The sequence below is a fragment of the Pseudoliparis swirei genome, chromosome 8 (genome assembly GCF_029220125.1).
Source record: "Pseudoliparis swirei isolate HS2019 ecotype Mariana Trench chromosome 8, NWPU_hadal_v1, whole genome shotgun sequence".
Taxonomy (NCBI): domain Eukaryota; kingdom Metazoa; phylum Chordata; class Actinopteri; order Perciformes; family Liparidae; genus Pseudoliparis; species Pseudoliparis swirei.
Window position 1 is genome coordinate 16,468,473 of NC_079395.1, and position 17,546 is coordinate 16,486,018.

At 42.9% G+C, this 17,546-nt stretch overlaps 3 protein-coding genes across 6 annotated transcripts in view; 1 reads left to right on the top strand and 2 right to left on the bottom strand.

The window, feature by feature from the left end:
- Nucleotides 1-254: 254 nt before the first annotated feature.
- kdsr (3-ketodihydrosphingosine reductase) lies at nucleotides 255-6,903 on the bottom strand. The gene is made up of 10 exons (XM_056421240.1): nucleotides 6,479-6,903; nucleotides 5,793-5,882; nucleotides 5,474-5,530; nucleotides 5,284-5,349; nucleotides 5,091-5,186; nucleotides 3,823-4,014; nucleotides 3,465-3,548; nucleotides 3,003-3,086; nucleotides 2,805-2,906; nucleotides 255-2,707 (listed from the first exon to the last, which is right to left on the bottom strand). The coding sequence occupies exons 1-10, from the start codon at nucleotides 6,665-6,667 to the stop codon at nucleotides 2,585-2,587; spliced, it is 1,083 nt and encodes a 360-aa protein (XP_056277215.1). The 5' UTR covers nucleotides 6,668-6,903; the 3' UTR covers nucleotides 255-2,584.
- Nucleotides 6,904-7,231: 328 nt separating this feature from the next.
- vps4b (vacuolar protein sorting 4 homolog B) lies at nucleotides 7,232-16,122 on the bottom strand. Of its 2 annotated transcripts, XM_056421238.1 has the most exons (13): nucleotides 15,821-16,122; nucleotides 14,111-14,222; nucleotides 13,859-13,959; nucleotides 11,789-11,900; nucleotides 11,330-11,480; nucleotides 11,150-11,208; nucleotides 10,866-10,985; nucleotides 10,575-10,731; nucleotides 10,327-10,475; nucleotides 9,361-9,442; nucleotides 9,058-9,277; nucleotides 8,820-8,960; nucleotides 7,232-8,729 (listed from the first exon to the last, which is right to left on the bottom strand). In XM_056421238.1, the coding sequence occupies exons 1-13, from the start codon at nucleotides 15,839-15,841 to the stop codon at nucleotides 8,628-8,630; spliced, it is 1,527 nt and encodes a 508-aa protein (XP_056277213.1). In that variant the 5' UTR covers nucleotides 15,842-16,122; the 3' UTR covers nucleotides 7,232-8,627. The 2 variants fall into 2 exon arrangements, with proteins under 2 accessions (XP_056277213.1, XP_056277214.1); XM_056421239.1 differs by lacking the exons at nucleotides 13,859-13,959; nucleotides 14,111-14,222; nucleotides 15,821-16,122 and adding an exon at nucleotides 12,850-13,069.
- An 861-nt stretch (nucleotides 16,123-16,983) lies between these two features.
- The window catches only part of LOC130198140 (laminin subunit alpha-3-like), a 57,014-nt gene continuing 56,451 nt past the window's right edge, over nucleotides 16,984-17,546 (top strand). Inside the window, exon 1 of one of the 3 annotated variants that reach the window (XM_056421231.1) lies at nucleotides 16,984-17,496. In XM_056421231.1, coding sequence (XP_056277206.1) covers nucleotides 17,242-17,496 — 255 coding nt within the window. In that variant the 5' untranslated portion in view covers nucleotides 16,984-17,241. The remainder of the gene's footprint in view (nucleotides 17,497-17,546) is intronic. The other 2 variants (XM_056421232.1, XM_056421233.1) reach the window with 2 other exon arrangements.

Here is a 17,546-nt window from a genome sequence, read left to right on the forward strand (position 1 = left end):
ACAGCCCCCCCCCCCCCACACACACACACACACACTTTTAATTTAACTGGACTAGACTGAAACCCCTCACTAATCCTGAGTTGGGACTTCTTTTTTTCCATTTACTGTGTATATATATATATATAAATACATACATATTTGTTTTATATAAATGGCTGTGACTAAGCTAGTCATCGAGAGCAATTAAAGATGAAACGTTAGTTACATTAGTATTTATTTATTTTTCTTATCGTGTAAGAAAATAAAGACAAAGAAACATTCCACTTCTCACATTTATTTTCAATGGCACACAAGGTGAAGGTGTTTTTTTTTTGGCAGAAAACAGGTAAAAAGCAAGAAAGAACTAAACGAAAGAGGGCATTATGACTTCCATGTTCCATATCAAAGTATCTTGATGATTACTCCATTAAATAGGGAAACTACCGCGAGACTGTTAGAACTTACATCTTGACTATGTTGATGGTAGCGTGAGCTTCATTTGCATAGCTTAAGGTTAAACCAAGACTGCTTCTTACAGGTGGGCTACATGTTCCATCGACAATGTGTTGCCGCCTCAAAGTGAAAGACAACTTTTGAAAGCAATGAACGGAAATTTATTGAGAAACTCTCGAGTGCAGGACGATATGCCGTTGAGCCAACTTCTAATGAGAACATCATCACAACACGAGACGTCCATTCTCACCGTCACGACTTCTAAGGCTCCTTTTTGACACGCGGAGACCGGGAATTGACAAAACATCTGGAATTTTCACACAGAGAAGTATTAAAGATGACGTATGAGATGAACTAGTAAACCACAGGTGGGCAAAGTCACAATAGTGCGTGGACAGGTCCATCCTTCTAGCATCATCCTCATCAGTAGTCACGACTTAAGGCGCAGAACGGGCGCCCGAACGAACGCCAACAGAGCAGCAACATCTAAAACATGCATCATACAGAAATTGTCTCAACACATTTTGGCAATTGAATATTGGTTTATTTAAAAGAAACTAAGATGTTCTGATTGGTTTGTATTAAAGCCTTCTCTCTAGTTTGTGGCGGACCAGAAGGAAGACTCGCAGGAGTCGACGCTCTCCTTTTACCGCCTCGGAATGCAAAACGTATGGAAACACGTGCGGTGAATACAAAGTTGTCGCTTTTTTTATTTTAATTTTTAAAAGGTGGGAATAGATAGTCATTTAGGGAGCGGCAGAGTCCAGACTGTGTACGACACGGTGACTGCAGGTCTACACGTCTCTCTACCGTTTCAGTGTTTATGTTAAGCAAATCTCGAGCGCCCCCACCGGACCGCCGGGGACGAGACCCGAACCGGCGAGCCTCGCCCCGACCCCCGCCGCCATCAACAGATTATGGATCTTCACTGGCTTGGGCAGCTGAATGTGTGCACCCCCCCCTCGCACATGTTCAATGAAACAACAACAACTGTATTGAACAGGTGATTCACACGTCAACAATGTATTTACCTGTGCTGGTCTATTTGTTTGTTTGTCTCTTCATCTTTTGATTGCATGGCTTCAACCCATCGTACCTGCTTTCCTCTCCCAGTTTAATAAGATGGGAGGCCGACAACAAAATATTTGGTGAGTTTTCCCCAGACGATAAAAACTAATGGCTTTTCTCTCCCCAGGGGGAGGGAGGGGGGGGGGGTTGGCTCAGTCACAGCAAAACACACAAAGCACACACACACTCAAAAAATATCTGTCCCCATACTGCATCTACAATGTTGGAATATTATAATTTACTGGAAATGTATTTGCATTAGTAAAACAAAAAATAAATCATCACATGCTCCCTGTGACATCACCGCAGAGTCCTGCTGTCTCACATCGAGGCTGAACACAAAGAGCACAACCACGACGCATCACACGACACCACACAACACTGCGGGTCACAACTGGTTTCCAACGGAGAGGATGTTCATTCAAGAAGTGAGGTGCTTTGCCAGCAAAGACACTGGTATGAAACAGGTAGCGAGGAGGGGCCTTTCTGAGTGACGTGACTCACGAGGGGGACCTAGTTTTGTGATGTATAAAAACCAAAATGGTAGCTGATAGTCACTATTCTGGTTTTGACTATCGCCCCTGGTGGGAACCAACTATCAACTGTAATCGGCACAACCGGTCAGACAGGCTATCTGTTGCTTTTCCTCTGTGCAACCCCCCCCCCCCCCAAAAAACGCACTGTGCAAGTGTAGGCCTGACTTGGCGTCAGTGGCTCATGAAGCCTAGACTTCCTTGAGAACCGATGTTAAGTCTGCCCCATTCTCTTAATGAAAGGCTGCTCCCACAAACAGAAGCAGGTGGACACACGAAACTGAAAAGTCACTGGAATGCTCCGAGAGGTTTGAACAAATAAAATAGAAATGACTCAAGTCTGTGGAGAAGTTATGTCACTGGACAAGCAACGAGTAAACATCTGCCACTTTCTTTCCTCCCACCTTTTGATATCAGGAATGCACCCCCCCCCCCCCTCCCACCTATAGTTGTGCACTTGTACATCTGGAGGAGGGGGTGGGATGGGAGGGGGTGTGGTGGAGGAGGAGGAGGAGGAGGGGCATTAGGCTGTGACGAAGCTACGGCTGCAGTTACTCCCTCTTATCTTCAGCTGCTTTCGACTGTTCCCTCTGAATCATGCAGCGCCGCACAATGCTGTCAAAGCTGCCCAGGTAGAAGAGGGCGATGGTCCGGAACAGTCCCATGGTCACGATCTGTGCAGAGGCGAGAAGAGATTAGGAATTTGTGAACGGCACAATGTCAAACGGCACCGCTTTGGCCAAAGTGACAATATCATGTGGGCGGCTCTACCTGCTGGAGGCCCTCTGTGATGGAGGTGACGGGTGACATGCCACAGGTGAGGGCTGATAGCATGTAGCCATCGGGCCCCACGGAGCTGTTGAAGTTCCCCTGCTGCGAGCGCAAGGGAAATGACAACAGATCATCCTCCACTTGATGCTACAAAACAACAACGTGCTGGCTCGGTGGCGGGGGAAGTGAAGTTCTTACCACTGCATCGCGAACAATGATTTTGGCCACTTGGTCAGGTTGACAGACTCCCGAGGTTTCAGAGATTAACTTGGTCTCCAGAGGCTAGAGGGAGGAGGTAAAGGCGTTGCACGTTGGGGGGGGAAATGAAATCATCATTATCACTCATTTTTGGTTTTCAAGGGAATTATTTATAAAACAATTCTTAAGTTATAAATGTGATTAAAAATGTATTTATATGGAAGATGTATGTGGTAGTATATATAAATATATTTTGTTTGTTTTTTTCTTTATTTTATATTAATTTTCTGATTTAAATTTAGGATAGGAATTTATAAGCATTTTTTTGCTTCTACCTATACCTTTTCAGTCTTTCTCTTTTGTATATGATATAGAATAATATTGTATTGTATTAGATTTGATTGACTGAATAAAATATACAAACAAACACAATATTGTTGAGTGTGTAAAAGAGAGGTTTACCTTCGACTTGTTTTCCTCAGTCAATCCTGGAGTGTCAGTGTCAGGGGGGTAGGCCACCGTCACGTAGATATTGTATGGCTTTATCTGGACCATGAGAACAGCAACACTCACTCATCAACATGCCCTGCTATTTGTCAACATTTCACATTTAAAATAAAGGTATGAATGCCCCCTTTCGACAGATTAGGAAACTTTAATAACATTCACACCGGCCAACTCAGTCATAACCCCTCAGCAGCCACGGGGTGGAAGAATATAATTAGTACATTATTTAAACTTGATGCACAGTGAAGGTGATTTTCAATGCTTGGTGTGTAAAGTGAATTCAAGCGCAGGAGTCCAAAAATAAACAACTCACCTCCATCTGCAGAGATTCTGCCAGGCCACGCAGGGCAAACTTGGACGGGGAGTAGGCGGTGTATCCAAACAAGCCGACCTGGCCTGCTTGGGAGGACACAAACATGATGCGGCCCCGTCTTCGCTCCTTCATGGTGGTTATGACGGCTCGTGTGGGGTACACGCTGCCCAGGTAGTTCACTTCCATCAGTTTCTGTTGGCAATGAGGCCAAAGTTTACCCATGTGTTATGGTTTTAGAGCTAATCTACCATGTAGGGCAGGGGTCGGGAACCTATGGCTGGCGAGCCATATATGGCTCTTCTGGTGACGGCATATGGCTCCCAGACAATTTTGAGTAAAAAAAAAAAATCTCCGCCCGCCCCCCTGTAATTTTCTCTATCGCGCCAGATTACAGTAAAAGTAATGTCAGGTCCTTTTCTTAAAGACGTCTTTGTTCTTTTATTAAACGTCTGTTATTGATCGTCTCTACAGCAGCATGTCATTCTGTCTCTAGTGTCGCGTTAACACTTCTCGGCTCGCCGTCTCGCGCATCGGGGCGGAGCAAAGAAAAAGTCACCTGCACCCCCCCCCCCCCCAGCATCATGCAGCACCAGAAGTCGCATTAAAAGCAAGACATATTTAATTTATTATACGTTAAAAATACAATATGGCTCTCAATGAAATATATTTAGAAATATTTGGCTTTTATGGCTCTCCCAGTCAAAAAGGTTCCTGACCCCTGATGTAGGGTCTAGATTACAAAGATATATGTTTGTAGAGAAAGTCATTAAATCACATTGATCTGATGGCTTCTTATTACAACTTATAAACATATGGCCCTACTCAAATACCTTTGTAAAACTAAATCCTTGTTAATCACTCGGGTGTAATTATGAGCTGTGAAACGTTATTTTAAAAAAACCATTTTAACCCTCCTGTTGCCTTCGGGTCAATTTGACCCGATTCAATATTTAACCCTCCTGCCGCCTTAGGGTCAATTTGACCCGATTCAATGTTTAACCCTCCTGTTACCTTTATATTTACTGACATATTTTACCCTTGGGGTCAATTTGACGCCAGCAATTAAAACCTCCAGAAAATTATTAGAATTAATATTGTTTTCCAAGTTTAAGTGTGAGGTACTTTATGTTTGTTTGTTGACTACCGAAAGAACACCGACATTAAACATTGAATGGGGTCAAATTAACCCTAAGGCAACACAAGGGTTAAGTGCCGTTTGTATTAGCTTCTTGAGTAGCACAAACAGGATCGTACTGCCAGGTACCTACTTTAAAACGGTCCACTTCCATTTCATCAAACTTTCCAGAAATGGATATCCCGGCACAGTTCACCAGCATATCAACAGGCCCCAGCTTCTCCTGAGCCTGCGCAACAGAAGAAAAAAAGCCACTTCAGTAGGTCAACACTGAATTATTTAACCTATCCAAGATGTTCCACTGTCGTTAAAGAGGGTCACTTTACCTGCTTTATCACACTTTCCACCTGGCTATATTTACTGGAAACATCCACGGATATGCAAAGCACCACCTGAGTAAGGAAATTGTACAGGATAGCGCACAATGTGAACACGTACACAGCGATGACCATTAACTCCAAAGGAAAATGTGCTTTAAAACAATATCTTTCATTTAAATAAATGTTTAACACATACCTGTTTGTCATTGATGGCAAATTTCTCCAACTCTTTCTTCGCTTGAAGCAATTTAGCCTGAGAAACATGCATATTTAATCCATTATCAAAGTTATGGCATGTGCATACTCCAAATCCTCAGAACATGAACGGCAACATGCAGGTGAATGGTTTAACATCAAATAAAGTAAATGTGGAATAGAAGTGGAGCACATCCTTCCCACTTAGGTGGAGAAAATCAACCGTGACAATACAGTCAAACAATTTATCTGCAACAACAAACGGGTGGTGACTTGGCGGGACACAGAGGGATGATTGGGTGAATGTGGATTGTGCTGACCTCATCCCGTGCCACCAAAGTGATGAATGCTCCTTGCCTGTAGCACTCAATTGCAATGGATTTCCCGATCCCACTTGAACCCCCAGTCACCTGCAAAATCAAAGGGTAAGACACATCACGTCAAACATGGGGGGGGGGGGCTGATCTGCAAGTCATAGGCACACTGGGGATTAAAGTGTGCTGACATAATGCAATCGAGTCAAGTGAATAATGATGTGCAAGTCAGTTCTGCTGTGATGTTATTATATCAGCATAATTACATGAAACGGGTTGTGCAGGTTGTACCAAACACATTACCAACTCGAGCTGAAGTAGTCCAACACAACCAGAGTTATTATGCTCTTTTCGTTCCTTCGGCGTTTATTCAATTTAACGGCGAGTTGTGTGTTCCATAACTATGAAGTTGGCCTGCAACTAAATTGTTTAACGTCACATTCAGCGGTGGGCGCGTGTCGCTCTGCATAACTGACAGGTCACTGTCGGTTATAAACATTATTTAGCTAAATATAATGTATTTTGAAGTCAAAAAGTTTCCGGTTATCAGTCGTGACGTTGTTGCTAGAAGACACACGCGCCGTAGTTTGAAGGGTCCGCTCCCGTAGACCGTTAACGCTAACTTGAGCTATGACGTCACAAACCGTTAGCAGCTTCAAACTGACGTTTCCAATGTAAAAAGGTGCACTTACCACGACGTGGGCCCCGTTCAGTTTCAGCGGTTTGGGGCTAATAAGTGGCGATATCATGTACAACAGCAACACGAATGCGACAATGAAGGCAGCGACCACAAGAAGCATGACAAACGGCAGAAGGAGCCACCAGGAGTTGATTAAAAGCCAATCCGTGATCGTTGAGCTCAGCCCTTCTTCAGAGGACATAGGGGAAATGTGGCAATCGTTAGCTTGTTTGCTAACTAGCAGGCCAGCGTCGGGGGTCCGATAACGTTAGAAACGAGGCAGGCGACGGCCCTGAAAGGGAGTGGCGAAACACACAGGCGTCGGAGGAGGAGTTGTTCCGGGGTTTGGCAACGAGTCAAAACTGCAGGGTCCAGGTTAAAGGACCGCGGTGGACATCGGCTCCCAGCGATAAACGCTCAGTGCGTAAACCCAAACAAATCGACCTGTTCACTGTGAACGATCGCGAAACGCTCGTGTTCGGTACATGTAGTCCTCGAGCGAGCCGTTCCCGTGGACTTAACGCGGCTCGAGCGTGCATCAACTACAACTCCCACAATGCAATGCTACACTTCCTCGTTCGTTGTATCGGTGTGATTTCAGTTAACGCCAGCGCTATTATCACACACAGGCTTTACGTCCACTCAGCCAGGTAACGTTATGCTGCTGACGAGACAGAGAAAGCATATATGATGTATATTGTTAAACCGTATCAATTAACATAACAGTCCAGATATATTGTACATTCTAACAAAGCAGAAAACGGCGTTTTTGTTGACGTAGCTACAACTTTATTTACATTATTGAAACAAACACAGAAATCCGTATGCATGAGTGTCCTCTTCACAAAATAAAGGTTCAAGAGTTGGCTATATGTTTTGACATTTACAGTAAAATAAGAGGTGTTCCCCATGAAAACTCAAAAGACAGAGTTTGCCCACATTAGGAGCAACATAGCACATTTGTTTACCATCTCTAAAAGAGTATTATACACTTCTTACTTGTAGTGACAACACTGGATATATAATCAGCAGGATCAATTTAGAAATAAACCAATACAAAATAAATGTGTAGCTTTTCTAGAAGGCACATGGTGCACACAGCCACACATGGCTATATATATATATATAGTTCATGCTTGGAGATGCAGTCCTATATTGTTAACTATACAAGAAGAGGATCTCTCAACCCGAGCCATCAATATCCAACTCGGTCTTGTTTTATCAAAAAGTTACGTGATTTTATGTTAACATAAGGCTTCTTTTTTTGCAGTTTATATTAAGGATAACCAGCAAAGCCTGTGAATGATAATGACAAATATGTACAGTAGGAGTGAGGAAGCAAATTAAAGTTATTGAGTCCGTGAAACATTGTAAAGTAATGCTGGTCCGGCACCATCGGGGATCCACCCTTGTAGCCGCATTTAATTCCAATGGCAAGAGTAAAAAAAATACAATTGTCCATTGTTAGAGAACTGGAGAACAATTCAACATTTCCACAGGGACTAATGCAGCTCTCACCCTGAGTATCTCGGTCTCAAAGCTCTTAAACATCCACCACCTGAGACAAAGAAGTGTTCACCACAACAAATCCAATTAACTCATGGCCTGCTTCACTCCCCCAGCCCAAAATGGATCAAATCCACAAAGTACAGTTTATACTATTAAATGCTCGTTTTCTATATAAAATAGAGAATACACAAGGGGGCATTCATTAGTTAGTGAGCCGTATTCTGAAAGCAAAATATGGACACAAGAGCTAGTCCGATCTTAAAATAAATTATCCTGATTTCAATAGCCGTGTTTGCAATAATTGCGTCTGCTGTTGCTTCGGCTTTCTGCTCACCAATACCTTTAGATTTGAGTGCTTAGCCAACCAACCTGCTAGGTTATGTCGTATTGAATATGTCATCAGGTCATCTGCAGATGAGAAGTCTGTAATGTTCTTTGGACAATGGTTACTATCAAATAAAACAATGTCCTTCCACCCATTGCGTGGTTATCAAATTGGCAAAACAGCATAAGCGTAATCTTGTCCACTTGTGATAAACCACGAAGCCTTTTGTATGGGTATGATGAGACAGAGAGAGAGACAGAAAAGGGACAAGGACAGTAAAGAGAGACAATCACAAATCCTGTGGTTTGGCTCGGCTCGAGCATCGCAGCTAGCCTTCCTGTCCAAAGTCATTTGTGAATTTTATCAGCTTGTCCAGATCTTGCTCATTGACTGTTGGCTTCGTGCTGGCTTGAGACTTCAGCATGTCAGACTGAAAAAACAAAAAATATGTTCGATATAATATTACCGCGAGGACTCAAACATGCAATTATATCACCATCTAGCATTCTGGCATCCTTACCATGGACACGATAGGTTCCAACAGCTTCTCCCCGGGTACATCCATCCATGACATCTCAATTGCGTCGGGATCGCCAGGTGAGCAAGGAGTCAAGAGGTCATCGACAATAAGGTTGGCGTCAGTTCTTGATTCCCCTCGTACCTTATTTAAAATCACAATATATGAGAGTGGAGAATTAGTCAACTGCACGATGTTAGACTGAATCATGAATCGGAGACGGATATGTTCATAGGCATACCCGTTTGAAGTGGGTGGCGGACTGGACCTTTCGAACAGGCTGCATGAGAGCGTCTCTGACAATGACGCTGATGTCCGCTCCCGAGTATCCTTGCGTCATCTTGCCCAGAGTGACAAAGTTGCTGTCGGTGAGAGAGTTGGGGGTGGGGCCAAGATGGAGCTTGAACATGAAGGTGCGGGCGTGCTCTTCGGGCAGCGGGATGTAGATCCTCTTCTCAAATCTGAGAGGTTTATCGGCGTACAGTCAGCAAAGGTGAACGAGATCGTGGTTTGCGAGGAACTTTCACCAAGTGACAATAATTACCTTCTTCTGATGGCGGAGTCCAGGGTCCATGGGATGTTTGTTGCCCCGAGTACCAGCACTCCCTCATTATTGTTCCCCACGCCTGAAAGGCAAAACAGTCGGGGTAAGTGTACACACTTTAAATATGTATCTAATTTAAACCATGATGCTCTCTAAATTACGAAATTATTAATCAAATGAATCACTCAAAGCTGCTTTTTAAAGGTGTCCCAGTGTTTATTCAGATGTGTGCCTGAATTTTAAAAAAATACTCCACATACATCCATAAAAATCAATAACATTTTAATGAATGAATTACATAATAATCTCAATCTATGGCAAAGAGCCCAAGTGTAGCATAGTTAATGAGTCTGCCCACTAAATTGATCGTGAGATGAAATGTGTCAGGATCAGGATGGCTCTCTCTGCAAGTGCCTGGGAGAAGCCACACCTCAATATGTGACATCACACCAGGTGTTTTCCCCTGTCACATATCGGCTGTGACACCTGTCGCAGCAGTCTTTTTTCCCTCTGTGATTCAGTGATCATTTAACATTTAAATGGTTCACAAATAAGTAAAAGGAAGAATAAAGAGATTCTGAGAATACTTTGAACTCTCTGGAACAAATCTTATGAGAAACAAAAGACGTTAATCTAAAATATTTGCCATTAGACTGATGGATTGAGGGGCCCAACAACCCAAATAGTGTAAGGTTACTCAAAAGTACCATCTAGTCACCAGGCCCATGTGACTATAATAGTCTCCTGTGCAGAGCTCAAGTGCCTATGGCGTTACATGTGTGTATCCCATGCTAAGTAACCACAATGAGTCCAGTTAAAAATATAGGATGCAGAGAAAAAACATGGACTAAAAGAGTGCATTAACATCTATTTTACATTTAACATGCACCCCTGATGGATTTAATTTAATTTAATTAATCAGAGCAATCAGTAATTAAAAACAACAGTTTGGCTTCTCAGACTTACCCTGCATCTGAACCAGGAACTCTGTCTTAATACGGCGGGCGGCCTCACTCTCGTTCTCACTTCTTGAGCCACACAGGGAGTCTATCTCATCAATGAAGATGATAGAGGGCCTGTGCTCCCTTGCCAGGGTAAAAAGAGTCTTCACCAACCTAGGAAGTTTTAGAAAGTTACAGAAAAGAAATCCTAACATGCATGCTGCAGTATATAATTACGCTCAACTCGTGCCGATGATTGTTAACAGGACTTACTTTTCACTCTCTCCCAGCCATTTGGAGACGAGGTCAGACGAAGAGATGGAGAAGAAGGTGGAGTTGTTTGCCTCTGTGGCAACCGCTTTGGCCAGATAGGACTTTCCCGTGCCTGGAGGTCCAAAGAGCAAGATCCCCCTCCATGGAGTTCTCTTTCCTGTGAGTCAAGCAAAATTGCTTTTTAGGATACATTAGTGTCAACAAAATCAATCAGCTGCACCTGTCTGTCTCCTTTTATTAAAGAGCAAAGCAATGAGGAAGCCTTCCTCCCTCTCAGAAAAGAGTTCATACCTGTGAAAAGATGGGGGAATTTGATCGGAAGAATAACGGCTTCTTTCAGTGCCTCCTTCGCTCCCTCTAAACCAGCAACATCACTCCATTTGATGTTTGGTTTCTCCATAATAATTGCACCTGTAAAAAAACATCATTACATTTCTGACTAGTCCAAGTAATACCTGAATTATGACAGACTGCATGAAACAACCCCCCATTAAATCAACACATATTAGGAGAATTCAGTTCACATTAAACACTATAAAAAAACCTGCAACGTCCTCAAGGTGAATATCACAAACCTGAAAGTTGATTTTGGAACTTCTTTTTCTCTGGATCATCACCCTCATCGCTATCATTCCTGGAAACAAACATCATTATGAAAACATTTGAACTAAAGTATAATGTTGTATTCATTTCTCGTACAACACACTTTGTACTGATTTCCCTTCCCGGCATCAGACTCGCCACACCCCACCCACCCTTTGTCATCAGAATGTGACTCTTTGACAGGCTTAGCAGGAGGGGCGCTTTCTTTCTTCTTCAGATACTCCTTCAACTTCTCTGCCCTGTCCAAGTATTCGGCACATTTGGCCCGAATGCTGTGTTTAGCTTTGTCACTCTGGGCTTCATCTGTCAGGAACAAGGAGCACAAGATACAATTGCAAAACATTTCAGGTTTGAGTATTTGTTTCTTCAATACATTTCCCCTGAAGTGTACTTTGATTGTCACATGAGGCTACAGCTCTACACAAAGTAATCACGTCTAACCGTTTAAAGAAACCATTTTATGAAAGTACAAAATAGCTTGCATGTCATTTTTTTAGGGATACGACGCAATTCCAAAAAGGGATGTTTAAAACTAATATTATCAAATTGTGATTCCTGTTGGTGCAAAAAGCTGGACACGGTACACGTAATGCCAATGTTATGTTCCTTACATTTCACCACATGGAGGAAGTACTGAACAGCTGCCTGGTAAAGACGGAGAGCCTCCTCATATTTCTGAGCTTTATCCTCTTGAGCTGCCTTGCTGGCAAGATCAATGGCCTTCTAGAAGCAAACAAAAACAGACACAGGACAACGTTAGTTATAGTAGCATGTGTGGATTCGACTGTTGATGAAGTAAACAGACAGCTGGGGGGGGGGGGGGGGGTCATTGTCAAAGTGCCAGGACAATGTCAACCAACCAAAACAAACCTCCAACGATTGACACAAATGTAAGGGGGGGGGGGGAGACGTATTTAAAGAGCTCAATAAGACTAAAGCAAAAAAGGTAAATCGCAGGCAACTGGTGTGTATGACGTTATAGTTTCCTGACCCTATGCTAGAGGGGAGATCAGATTGAACCGAACACCTGTCCTGCGTGTTGTCGGTCTCTACGCAGCCCGTCAGGAGCGCCTGAGCCGGAACGTGAATGCTCTTTCTTCCACTTCCTTTAGCTGATCGTCGCTGCAAGATGTAACTTTAAACACAATGTGTACTTGTGACACGACCTGTACAGAATATACATTGAACGGGTTTTATTTCCATTTGAAGTGGGCGTCCTTCCAGAGGCCAAACGAAACCAGCTATCGTTAGCTCTCGTTCGCTAGCAACGGTAATCCCGTTAGCTAGCCAGCTAGCTCGGTGTTTTTCTTCTTCAATACAGACTCACGCTGTAATGCGGATATTGCCACAACCGCAGATAATGTTACTTTAACAAAGATAAACGTGAACCTTTGCAACACACACGTGCCACGATGCCACCTCTCGGTGTTTTTGTTGCTCCCAAATCAGCGTAACTGACAATTGATGCATGTTGGCTAGCCTTGCTAACTAGCAGCTAATGTTACAAACGTCACACATTAGTCGGAAGCTTTTATACCAAGCACCTCGCAACGAAACAACGACAGACGTTTCTGGTGTCACGGACTACGATACTTTGTGTTTTGTCCAAGACATGAACAGCTTCGTTCGCTTGTTCAGCGTCAGCCAGCCCTGGGGTCGGTTCTCAACTTACCTGTAAATTATTGTTGGTAGCCATGACGGCAGATCACTTGTCGAATAATCGAAACGAGTGTAACGCCGCCGTGACGAAACTACGTTTAAACCCTCTGCTCTGGAATGAAACCATACAAGTGGACTGTTGAATCGACAGTCGAGTGTTTTACGAAGCTTGTTTTCGTTTTCTCGAGATCGCCCCGGAGTCAGATCGAGGAGGAAACTTCCGCATTGAAAAGTCGATACTCGCGAGCGCGGAATGTAATGACGTCACCGCGTAGCCTCCAGTTCACCGCACACTGCCTACAACTACAACCTTTGGATAGGGAATCGATAAGGACTACATGTCCCTCGTTTGTTTCAAGTTCGTTACCCTTGTCTTATCTTGAAATGTTCATTTAAAATATTTTTTATTTTTATTTTACTCAAACTTAAGAACAATTGTGAGGTATGTTGACTTGAATACTTTCCATTTTCTGCTTTCTACTTCTCACCACATTTTGGAAGCTAATGTTAATTTGAGTATATGTATTTGACAGCTTTCGTTACTAATTATTTTTAAGATTTAGATTACAAATGCAACTAATAAATGATGATATATTCTTTTAGACTAAGCAACCCAGCAGAAAAAATTGACCTCCATCTTTAGCAGTTGCAACATTAAAGTGACGATTGCATGGATAATTATAATCTAGTAATATAACATACTGTATATGATTCTGAAATGGACCATACTTTAACTTTTGGTTCTTTAAATATATGTTGATGCTCATACTTTTGCTTGAGTCTTAATATAATTGTTATACTCAGATATTGCTACTTTTACTATAGTAAAAGCTCTGATTACTTCCTCCACCAGTGAGGAATTAAGTCTCATCTACAAGGCACCTGAATAAGTTAACATGTTTTCGCTTATACTGAAGCACATTCTGTTGTGAGAACTTGAGACATTAGTCTAATATTATAATCATGAAAAATAATATGCATATTTGTAGAACAAATATGATGTATTAAATTTAGATAACAACCTCTTTATTTTCTTGGTAGCTCTGCAATTCTTCCACTCTGTCCAGGTACTGTTTACATTGATCTCGGATCTTCTGGTTGCCATCTTTACCCTGGGGTTCACCTGATGGGGAGAAGAACATTTATTTATTGCTATTGGTTTGAACTATTTTAACAAGTCGTGCACACAAACAAAAAACATTAGCTGGATAATTTTGAGCAATGAAAATGATGCACACTCTTGCATGCATTTGATTCCTGACGTAGTAACGCACGTTTTACAATGTGCAGAAAGTACTTGACAGCATGTGTGTAGGAGCGGATAGCCTCCTCATAGTTCCCAGCCTCGTCTTCCTTCGAGGCCTTCTGTGCTACGGCAATAGCTTTCTGAAAGAGCAGGAATATTTCAGATATCATATCTCGTGATTCTTCTGAAATCAATTCATGACACATATTGGCATCCTATAAATAGCATTAATGTACTTCACCCAAAACAAATGTAACACAGTGGCCTACAGTGTTGCTGTTGTTACACTAATGGAAGTTAGTACATGAACAAGCTGCTAAAGAAGGCCAGCAGCGTTCTGGGGTGTCCTCTGGATACTGTGGAGATGGTGGGAGACGGGAGGATGATGGCAAAGCTATCGTCGCTAATGAACCACACCTCCCACCCCATGCAGGACACTCTGGCAGCTCTGCACAGCTCCTTGAGCCACCGGCTGATTCCTCCCCGGTGTCTGAAGGAGAGGTACCACAAGTCCTTCCTTCCTGCTGCTGTCAGGCTGCACAACAAACTGCAGTAGACCACTAACACACTAAACACACTCAGCACTTTATCCTGGACACTTTAACCGACTGGAAATTCACTTTGGTCTCTGCCTTGTGTATTTTGTTTCCTCTGTATATTTAGTATTAGTGTTTAGTATCGAGTATTTAGTTTTGTTATTGTGTTTTATGTTTCATTTTTATCTTTTATTAATGCTCTAATGTGCACCCGCTGCTGTGATCCTGCAATTTCCCCACTGTGGGACTAATAAAGGAATATCTAATGTAATCTACATTATTATATATATTGTTATTATATTATTTACAAATCAGAATAACTTCTAAAAATGCTCTGGAGCTATAGTGCTGACATGATACATTGACTGATTGAGTAGTTGATGAAAATAAAATAAATGTATTCCACATTTTGGTCATTGTAGTAAAGTATCGTGTAATATATATTGTTTACATGTGTTTTGACACACACTCAGGGCCATGGAACAGGATGAACCAAAGTGGAGTTAAGTGTGTTGTATTGTCATTAATGACGCCTGTGCTTTTAGTGCTGTCAAAATGTCCAAATCTATTTTGGGAACAAGGTCTTAACACGTTGGGGAGTAGATATTAAATCAATTACGAAAGAATTAATTAATTGTATAGTTCGACTGAGCCATCGAACATAATTGCTGTGACCAAACTATTTATTGCTGCTGAAACTTTTTTCTTTGTACAACTATGTCTCCCCAACGTTGAGTTTACGTGTTGACACAAAGTAAGAGAACATGGCACCTGCCTCTGCACAGCGAGCCTCATGACTCCAATGGAAATGAATTGTTTATATCTATGCGAATGTCACCCAGAACACCTGCTATTCTGACCAAAAGAACAGAACCACACTGCATAGCATATAATAAAAAGAACACAATCAGCTCACAGATAGCGCGTTGTGTTTGCTCACTGTGTAAAACATGTAATGATTAATCTCGCAGACTGTCTTTAAAATCTGCGGATTTGATGTAAATCCCTATAGTGTTGTTCAATGATGGCGGTCCTGCATTCACACGATGGACTCTTGGAGTATTCTGTGATATTTTGATCTTCAATCGGTTTCAATAAAACGCACAATGGTCTGAATGTGTCCAACTGAAACCAGTCAGATCACACAGGGAACCGACTCGTTCCTTTACACTCCCAGTCTCAAAGTAAAGTATTCATCCTACCTGTAGAGTGGTTGGCTCCATTAGGAGTACCCCCAAAGAATTCAAACACAGCAGATTGAACGCGTGATGCCTGCCAGTTTTGTTTCGGTTACCCAGTCGTATGTGTGTTATGACACCGCGCAACAAGTTCCTGTTCGCGGATCACTCCCTCCGCAGTGGCACTGCGCGTCGGCCTGGTCCACAGGAATGGCAGCGATGCTCTCAGCACCACTCCTGCGTTTGTTGTCGCGCAAGTTACAAACACAGCACACGTTGCTCAGCCTGTATTAATGACCTCAATAGAGACAGCTGTTTCAGAAACATGTCATTCTTAGCTTTCGCTGATAAAACATTTTTTGGAGAGGGGACTTATAACCAACAACAATATACATGCAATAAGACTGAACGGAGTCGTTTTAGGTGTAAGGCAATATAGTGGCTCTTCTTTCAAGGGTCCGAGTGACGCGTAAAACCGGATACTTCAGAGGAGCGTGCGTGTGCGTGATACTAAAATCCACTTCACCAATTATTCCCCTGTGATTACTATTTTGTCCACTAGGTGTCGCCCTGAGATCACTGTAGAATATCAACGCCATGAAGAACACGCACACCCACTAGTGGGCTACTGCAGGTTTGAAACTCATCTGATCCGGTTTTAAAAGGTGAGACTGTATAATCAAAATAAAATACAATAAATTAGACATTATGAATCAACAAACATACAGATTATAATGTATGTATAAGGAAGCCTTCTTAACCCTCCTTCATATTTGTCATTGGGCTGGGCCAATTTCATTTCATAATCAAATGTAAACTTTTTTTGCAGTCAGTGCAATTCTGTTAAATTGAAATGTGCTGAATATTTCTCATGCTTGCTTATAATACAATGTCTAATGTAAATGGAACGCAGGAACAGTGTCAAAGCGATTCCGTGAAGGACGATTATAGACATTAAAAGGTTAAACATAAGTTGTCTGCGTATGCGCATAAAAGAAGCCGCATAGCCCTATGTATGTACTTCACACGTGCAGTTCAGAAAGATGTATCATGTTAACAGAAGAGAAAAGCTCCAAAAGAGGCGCAGCTGGGAAACGCGCTCTCTGCTGTGATGGAGACCTTTGGCCCCACTGGTAGACTCGCATCGAGCGCTGATCACCGACAGCCTGACACCCGATAGCTCCGGTTTGGCGCACTGGTTTGGGAAGAAGGGGAGCGCGCGTCCTTATAGCTTGGAAACATGCAGCGGCGGGAAGAGGGCACACCTTCAAGAGCAGGAGCCCGACACGAAGCGTCGTCATTACCGGACGTGTAGTCCCACTGAAAGAGCCTCGCGCGCGTGTCTCGCGCAGCACCCATGGGCGCATTTCATGGAGATCTATAAATGACAAGACCTGCACGCTGCGGGTTGCTCTGGGCATCTACAGGGATCTCTTCTGTGGAACATGGCGAGAGGGATGAGAGGAGCTCATCTGCTCGTGCTACTTTGTACCTTTTCGGGCACACTCTTCAGGGACGCACATGGACAAGGAACTTCTAGTGGCTTGAGAAGTTTGAGTTTGAATCCGCCGTATTTCAACCTCGCCGATGTGTCCGGTATCTCCGCCACAGCAACGTGCGGCCAGGATGAGACCGGGACACCGACGAATGATTTATACTGTAAGCTGGTCGGAGGACCGAACAACGGACCCCCTACACAGGTAAACTGGAAAGCTTTCGGTCCGCTTGTGAAAAGAGAATATCCACACCA